Source organism: Trachemys scripta, chromosome 6 (genome assembly GCF_013100865.1).
Source record: "Trachemys scripta elegans isolate TJP31775 chromosome 6, CAS_Tse_1.0, whole genome shotgun sequence".
Classification (NCBI taxonomy): Eukaryota; Metazoa; Chordata; order Testudines; family Emydidae; genus Trachemys; species Trachemys scripta.
Window position 1 is genome coordinate 91,078,858 of NC_048303.1, and position 8,829 is coordinate 91,087,686.

Here is an 8,829-nt window from a genome sequence, read left to right on the forward strand (position 1 = left end):
GTTTAAACCACACCAGGATCCAGTGCTTGAACAGAGCTGGAATGTTCCAAAATGTCCTCCTGGCTCTACTGTATCTATAGGTACGTCTACACCGCAAGTGAAGTGTAATTGTAGAACAGGTAGGCATTTTCACGCTAGCTTTAACCTAATTAGAATGGGTAACAAGAGTAGTGAAGATGTAACGGCCCTAGTACAAACCTGCTGAGGACTCTGGTTATGTACATGAGTTGATAGTCCCGGATAAAGTCTTTGCCGCCACGTCTTCGCAACTGTTGTTAGCCATGCCAACTGGATTAAAGCTAACGGTGGGTTTGCAATACACTTATATCTTCGTTTGTGGTGGAGATATACACTATAACTGCCAGGGCCATCTTTTCCTTCATCCTAAGCTCCAACTGCAGTCATGGCCATTACAAAGTCAATATTTGACAACAGTTACTACCTATGTATTTAAAATAGGAAATAGCTATGGTAACTGTGTGAAATGTCAGCAAATGCTGACTTTTTAAAGATTACCACTGGAGCTCAAGAGTCCAGGGATGGCAACCAGGACGCCTGAGGGAGAGAGAACCCCTGTATGCAAAAGAAATATGTGCTGAGGTGAAAACGTGACCCCATTGAAGTCTATGGCAAAACTCCCATTGACTTAAGTGGGGTCAGGATTTCACCCCAGAAGCCTTTCCCAGAGTGTAGTTTCCATGGGATGTGCCCTACGGAGGATATTTGCTTTAAGTTTTGGCAGTATAGGTATGAGGCTGTAATCAGCAGAAAATGTGAGCTGTGTCCTGGCTATTCACTCAACATGAATAGCAGCCCAAAGACTGAGAAAATAATTCTGGTGAGGGAAGATGATGAGTGGGCAGGGGCACACTAAAGAGATGGGGAGGGTGGGGAAAGAAAAGAAAATCTCTGTGACAGGTTGGATCACAGAAACCCCCTTGGGAGCGGCCACCCGATGTGCCAAGACTACTTCTATCTCTGCTTTCCCTGCCAGCTCAGGACTCCAGCACCGTCTTGCTGAGCCAGACACTCCCATCTGCTCCAACACAGACCCAGGGTCTGAATTACTTGCCCCAAAGCTGCAGGTTTACCTGAAAGCAGCTAACAGAAGTGTTCCTGTCTTTAACACTCCGATGCCCAACTCCCAGTGGGGTCTAAACCCAAATCAATCAGTTTTACTCTGTATAAAGCTTATACAGGGTAAACTCATAAATCGTTTGCCCTCTATAACACTGGTAGAGAGATATGCACAGTTGTTTGCTCCCCCAGGTATTAATACATACTCTGAGTTAATTAATAAGTAAAAAGTGATTTTATTAAATACAGAAAGTAGGGTTTAAGTGGTCCCAAGTAGTAACAGACAGAACAAAGTCACCGAGCAAAATAAAATAAAATGCGCAAATCTATGTCTAATCAAACTGAATACAGATAATCTCACCCTCAGAGATGCTTCAGTAAGTTTTTTCCTCAGACTGGACACCTTCCAGGCCTGGGCACAATTCTTTCCCTGGTACAGCTCTTGTTCTAGCTCAGGTGGTAGCTAGGGGATTCTTCATGATGGCTCCTCTCCCTCTTTGTTCTGTTCCACCCCTTTATATATCTTTTGCATAAGGCGGGAATCCTTTGTCTCTCTCTGGGTTTCCACCCCCCCTCACTAGAAAAGCACCAGGTTAAAGATGGATTCCAGTTCATGTGACATGATCACATGTCACTGTAAGACCCCAAGCCTTCATTCCTCCCAGCCTGACTCACAGGAAGGCTTGCTTGCAAACAGAGCGCCAGTCAATTGTCCTGGTTGATGGGAACCATTAAGATTCCAAACCATCATTAATGGCCCACACGTTGCATAATTACAATAGGCCCTCAGAGTTATATTTCATATTTCTAGTTTTAGATACAAGAGTGGTACATTTATACAAATAGGATGATCACACTCCGTAGATTATAAGCTTTGTAAGGATACCTTACAAGAGACCTTTTGCATGAAGCATATTCCAGTTACATTATATTTTTATAAAACCATATAAACTGCACAACATCACAATCTCTATGCAAATAAAAGGAAGATAATGAAAACAAGTGTGAAGGGAATAAAGAAATGGGAAACAGAGTACGAAAGGTGCACACAATGTCAGAGTTAGTATATTTATATCTGAGTCATAGATTCCAAGGACTGAAGGGACCACTGTGATTATGTAGACCAGGGGTCGGCAATGTTTGGCACGCGGCTTGCCAGGGTAAGCACCCTGGCGGGCCAGGCCAGTTTTATTTACCTGCTGACACGGCAGGTTCGGCAGATCGTGGCCCCCACTGGCTGCGGTTCGCCATCCCGGGCCAATGGGGGCGGCGGGAAGCGGCGCAGGTGAGCGATGTGCTGGCTGCGGCTTCTTGCCGCCCTCATTGGCCCGGGACGGCGAACCGCNCGATCCAATGGCTGAAAGTTAAAGCTAAATACATTCAGACTGGATATAAGATATACCTTTTTAACAATGAGAGTAATTAACCACTGGAACAATTTACCAAGGGTCAAGGTGGATTCTCCATCACTGACCATTTTTAAATCAAGATTAGAAACATCCAAAAGATCTGATATTTTGTGGAAGTTCTATGGCCTGCCTAAGACAGGAAGTCAATCTAGATCAGGGGTCGGCAACGTTTGGCACGCGGTTTGCCAGGGTAAGCATCCTGGCAGGCCGGGCCAGTTTTATTTACCTGCTGACACGGCAGGTTCGGCAGATCGTGGCCCCCACTGGCTGCGGTTCGCCGTCCCGGGCCAATGAGGGCGGCAAGAAGCCGCAGCCAGCACATCGCTCACCTGCGCCGCTTCCCGCCGCCCCCATTGGCCCGGGATGGCGAACCGCAGCCAGTGGGGGCCACGATCTGCCGAACCTGCCGTGTCAGCAGGTAAATAAAACTGGCCCGGCCTGCCAGGATGCTTACCCTGGCAAACCGCGTGCCAAACGTTGCCGACCCCTGATCTAGATTGACTTCCTGTCTTAGGCAGGCCATAGAACTTCCACAAAATATCAGATCTTTTGGATGTTTCTAATCTTGATTTAAAAATGGTCAGTGATGGAGAATCCACCTTGACCCTTGGTAAATTGTTCCAGTGGTTAATTACTCTCATTGTTAAAAAGGTATATCTTATATCCAGTCTGAATGTATTTAGCTTTAACTTTCAGCCATTGGATCGTGTTATACCTTTCTCTGCTACATTTAATTGCCCAATATTAAATACTATGTTCATATACTGTTTTATTTGTATGTCCAAAAACATGTAGGTGAAAGGAGAGGGGAAGGTGCCCATTGTAGTCCCAGCATGTGGTGGGATTTTGGGGAGATTTGGGCCAGTTATGGCCCTGGTTGGGAGGGCCATAACTGGCCTTTTTTCTTTTCTCAGCTCTTTTGTTTTCCAACTACAGCACTGACTTGGGCCTTGCTGCTAATAAAGGCTTTTTACCAGACAACATTCCGGTTGTGCATTCAAATCCGTAGGCTCTACAGCTTTAGTAATTCTAATAATGTCAGACCATCTGCATCATCTCCCCAGCAGGAGGTTTTCCATTATTTTCATATCCTCTTCTTGTTAACAGAATAAACATGCTTTGTTGGATGTGACTCCTAAAGCGGTGGATCTGTTGAACTATACCCAGTGGTTCCCAATTGTAGTCTTCTTCAACCCAGACAGTAAACAGGGTGTGAAAACTATGAGACAAAGGCTAAGTCCCACATCTAACAAGAGTTCCCGGAAGCTTTACGATCAAGCAAATAAGCTGAAGAAGACTTGCTCCTATCTTTTTACAGGTAAGCAAGAATCTGTCTCTAATTCCTCTTCCAAAAGAGTGGTGGATGTAGGAGAAAGAATGTGTGTGTTTGAGAAACTAAATTAATACTGTTCAGAGTAAGAGATCATCTTGTACAGTAACCTGTGGTCATGTGAAAACCCTTCCTAGGCAATTAGGAGTTCACTATCTTGATGTATTTCATTATAAAGAAATGTTCATATTGAACTTTACTACTGTAATAAAACTATTTCTGGAAAAAAGTGAATAATGAAAGGGCTGGCATTTATTCAGCCTCCCCCCCCCCCCCCCCCCCCCCCCCCCACAAGCCAACAAAAGTGCACACATTGTCCTTTAGAAAGTGGTCTAGTAAAAATGACCATATAATTTTCTTGCATTACCCAATACCTTGTCACATGGAAAAGATTGGATAAAGTAGGTGCACTGAGATTTTAGAATGAATAGAAAAAATATATGAAAACACTAATGCATATATTTTTTTAAATGTCTACAGCTACCATCAATTTGAATTCAGCCAATGATAGCTGGTACGGCAGCCTCAAAGATATAATTCAGCAACAGCAAGTTGAAGCAGTATGGGTATCGGAAGGAAAGGTATGTGGTCAAACAGTTCATACTGTACATGCTAAATTGTTTTTCTGTTCTGGGAATAATCCCCCTTCAAAGTGGTCAGATGGCAAACTCATCACCCTAAATACTGAACACATGTATATATTGAAAAGTTATACTAATCTGAAATCTTTGCAGTGGGTAACTAAGAGAGAAAAAATAGTACAGGATAAAAGTTTCTTTTTTTTTATAACTTTATCATGTTGCTCCTGTTATTAAAACCAAGGCATATAGCTGCTGCTAGGACATACATATTAATTTTTTATTGGAGCTATTTTCATGTTCCTGGGAGACCCAGAATTCTTGCAGTTTCATGTGCTTCTGTTTCTTAGGTGTTGCGTACCATAAATGTTACTGCAAACTAAAATGGGGGATGAAGTCAAGTCTAATCCTTCCACTTTTATAGATGGAAGGAATGGATGACGACATGGAAGATCGCATGTCATACCTAACAGCTATGGGTGCTGACTACCTGAGCTGTGACAGCCGCTTGATCAGTGACTTGGAAGACACAGATGGAGAAGGAGGTGCATACACGGACAATGAGCTTGATGAGCCATCAGATGAACCAAGTGTTTCCTCTATTAGCCGATCTTCTGAGCCTGTGCAGCATGAGGAGGTAAGATATTGGGACTGTTGGCAAGACAATGGCTTCCTGAAAGTCATGTGTGTCGTAAAATGGTAACAGAAAATGTCCCTTGTAATTGGTGCCTGAGAAAAGTATGATTACAGCTGCAGCATTATGCTAGCTCTGGTACAAAATTATAAAGTCATATTAATTCTAGCATAAAAGTTAAGCTGCTTCCCTGACTCTCTAGTTTCATTGATAGTGTCACCTGGAGTGCAGGTGTTCACTTTTACAGTGATAGTAGTCATGTCATTGCCAGTCATGTGACTACTGGTAATTGGCCCACAAGGCTAGGATTAAAACAAGTCAAGAATTACTTGAATATTCTTGTGATTAACTTCTTATATTTTCGTAGAGTATAAGAAAACCCAGCCCAGAACCAAAAGCTCAAATGAGAAGGGCTGGTAGCAGAGAGATACTTAGAGATCCCAGTCCACCTCCAGCGTTCAAGCCCGAGCCACCTAAGGTAATTTGTGGAAATCAATTTGAAGATAGAGTTCATCTTTCTAAAGAACCCACCTGGTGCTGTACATCGTGGGCTATGTTTCTTCTATTAGGGTAACCTGCTGTTGGAAGCTAAAATGCAAGTTGGGAAGAGGAAGGAAGGGGAATTGACAAAGAAGAGGATTGTGAGCTGTCGAAAGAGCTTGGCAGCTGGTTGGGAAGGGAATTCTTGAGATTTAGAAGTGGTACCATGTGTTTCGTTAGAGGGTTTGGTGACTAGCTGGAAAACTACCCATTTCTCTCCTGATCTCTTGCCCAGGGGAATTCCGGCACTCTTGCTCCCTTACCAAGCCCAAAACAAAGATCTTCCTTAATGTCTCAGCTGAGGAGAAGTTCAGACACACTCCTTCTTGATTTTAATAAGCTCTCTGCTGGGAGCTGGTTCAGAATGGCAGTGGAATGACAGGAAATCCTTTTGGCTTTTTTATTTTTACCTTTTAAGTAGTAGTGCCGAACTGTGCTCCAGGGTCATTTCAAGAAAGGTGTTGCAGCTATTAATAAAATCCTGTGTTCAACCCTCTGACTTTCTTCATGGAGGTGGACACCAACATTGGTCTGCGTTGTGCAAAATACACCTACTAGACAGTTAAACAACCATACTTTCAAATATGCCTTGGCAATAGAGTTTGGGCTTGGTAGCAGTACACGTAAGTGAAATGATGATTGCAGGGAGAATAGGCGTGTGTCCTGTGTAATAGTTTCAGCTCGGAAGAATATTCTCCATATAATCCAGAAAAACCTCTTGCTCTGGTTCTTCCTGTTCTTTCTCTTTTTCTTTCCAGAAATCTTTTAAGAATTAAATAGATTGGTCAGATTTTACTGCTCATTGTAACACTGCATACAATGTAAGACTTTGTCCCTATTCAAGTCAGTGACCAAGCTCCTATATATTTAAATACTCAGTGCTGTGATCCCTTATGAACAAAGATGGGCAATACAAAAATGCACAAGCAATATAACCAATTTCAAATGAAAATATTTATCTAAAGATGCTGAAGTTGCTGCTATGTGTAAACTTCAGTGTGTTCTTAATACCTATAGGGTAAACTACAAAACAAAGAGGATGTATATGACTTTCCCAAGAACTATGACTCCAAACCAAATAGCTCTAGCACTGTCAGCAATGAGACTTCAGCCGTATTATCCAAGGCAGCAGCACCTCCTGTTTCTGTGAAACCTGCCTTTGGGCGTCCTATACTGAAGACCTCTCAGCCAGCAGTTTCAGCCGCAGAGGAGGAGGAAAAGGCAGAGGAAGATGTAGATGGACGAGAGAATGCTCCAAAATCTGTACTGGGGAAAGTTAAAATATTTGAGAAGATGGATCACAAGGCAAGGTTGCAAAGAATACAGGAGCTACAAGAGGCACAGAATGCCAGGGTAGGTAGTAACCTACTTTTTCAGTCTGTCCTGTATATTTGTTTAGATATAGTAATACAAACACACATTCTGTGCTATAAGCACCCTCAATATTGAATTTAAAAAATCATTAAAAACAAAAACAGTAGCACGTTTCTCCCTCTCCTTCCAACCTACCATTATACCAACCAGTAGTGAGCATACACATTAGGAATCAAAATTGCCCTCGACATCACATTATTCCTATATTTAAATATATATATAGAGAGAGAGTTAGTTAGTTATATTTTGGGGAGGAGTAGGTAGGGAGGAAAGGGGATATAAAATATGTTCTATGAAGAGGTTTCCTATAGTAGCTACTATAGGTTAATGGCTTTGTTCTTTTTTTATTTCTGTTATTTTGGCAGTACAGTGTTTTAGTTTTTAATTTAAAGTATCTCAATGTGGGAGCAGGAAATAAGACCAATCATCCATTTGTATTTTAATTCCTTTACAGAGAAACTGAGCTACATTGCTCAGTCTCAGATCTCCTGACTGTATAAACTGAAAGGCATTTTTTTTTCTTCTGCTCTTTTTAAAGCTGGAAATAGCCCAGAAACACCCAGATATCTATGCTGTCCCAATCAAAACACAGAAGCCAGACCAGAACTGGCCCCAACCCATGAGGTAAGACAGATCCACTTGAAAATACTCCTCTGGTTTATATTTACTACACCAGCAAGAGCAACTTAATTATGCAGCTCTTACTCATGCAAGTAGTGCCCTGACACTACCAATGATTCCTGAAATTTACACGGTGTCAAAGATGAGAAGCTGTAGGGCTGACCTGCCTTGACAGTAGACGCTTCTGCAAGGCCTTCCTTTCAGAGTCTTTCCTTTATCTCTCTTTTTCAGACTGGTCCATACTACTGCACTTGAATTACTCAGAGAGAATTTCACAGATATTGTATATTACTAAGAGATTCGTGGTGCCAGTTCATTTTGTGTCTCATAATTAGATGTACACACAAGATCACTTGTACTTCAACCCTTCAAGGCTTTCCCTTATGTGTCCAAGACTGGATTGTTGTTGTGTTATACTAATCAATATTTGAAAGTGATTTGACAAGTTTCACAGCTTACAGTGGGACTACTTGAGGTATAAGGTAGTACTCAACATCAGTAAGGGTGGTAAAGTCTGATTTTACACAGTCCATTATTATATGCATTTTATGGGTGAGGAAAATGGTGTTAAGTTACTTGCCCAACGGGAGACAGTGAGTCACTACAGAGTCAGGAGAAGAACCATGGGCCTGATCCAAAGTTCACTGATGTTAATGAGAGTGTTTCCATTGAATCTGGTGAGTTATGGATTAGTTCCCAGATATCCAATCTTGGTGCCTTACCCTCTCTACTATGCTTATTCACTAGTATGACTTGGACAGTGGCCTAAGCAAAACCTTGCAACAAACAATTTGAAGGATCTGTTTTGATTTTCATTTGGAAATGTTCTAGTTCTCTCACCCTTCTCATTTGTAACTCTTTTGGATACAGGGAAGGCCTAATGAGTTGTGAGGTTTTTCTTTTATTTTTTTTACAGTCAGCTCCTTTGGTGGATTAAAGTATAATCAAATTGGGAAGGCCCCAAAACAGTCACTGCAGCATTTCCCTGATGAATTTATTATTGCAAAGCTATAGGAATTGTAAGCTTATGGCATCTGTAGTGGTGTTTTTAGGGAGGAGTAAAATATTTAGTTTAGCCAAATATGAAGATAAAAGAAACAAGCAACTGACAATTTAGAATGAGTGTTCGTAGGAAGTGTAATTAAATTGGCTAAATCAACACTATTAAACCAGCATCGTTGCTTTATTCTAAGTCATTCAGGATCTTAAAAGAATGTGGTGGGGGGGGGGGAATGCTTCCTCTTGCCAGTGCTCAGTATGGAGTCT

The 8,829-nt window shown here is 41.9% G+C and overlaps 1 protein-coding gene across 10 annotated transcripts in view; it reads left to right on the top strand.

Annotated features, from left to right (window-relative positions):
• TJP2 (tight junction protein 2) overlaps positions 1-8,829 on the top strand; it is an 88,281-nt gene that overhangs the window by 77,989 nt on the left and 1,463 nt on the right. For all 10 annotated transcript variants that reach the window (XM_034773400.1, XM_034773399.1, XM_034773396.1 and 7 more), the window contains 6 exons: positions 3,594-3,804; positions 4,297-4,397; positions 4,819-5,031; positions 5,396-5,506; positions 6,586-6,921; positions 7,481-7,566. In XM_034773400.1, the coding sequence (XP_034629291.1) occupies positions 3,594-3,804; positions 4,297-4,397; positions 4,819-5,031; positions 5,396-5,506; positions 6,586-6,921; positions 7,481-7,566 (1,058 nt within the window). The remainder of the gene's footprint in view (positions 1-3,593; positions 3,805-4,296; positions 4,398-4,818; positions 5,032-5,395; positions 5,507-6,585; positions 6,922-7,480; positions 7,567-8,829) is intronic.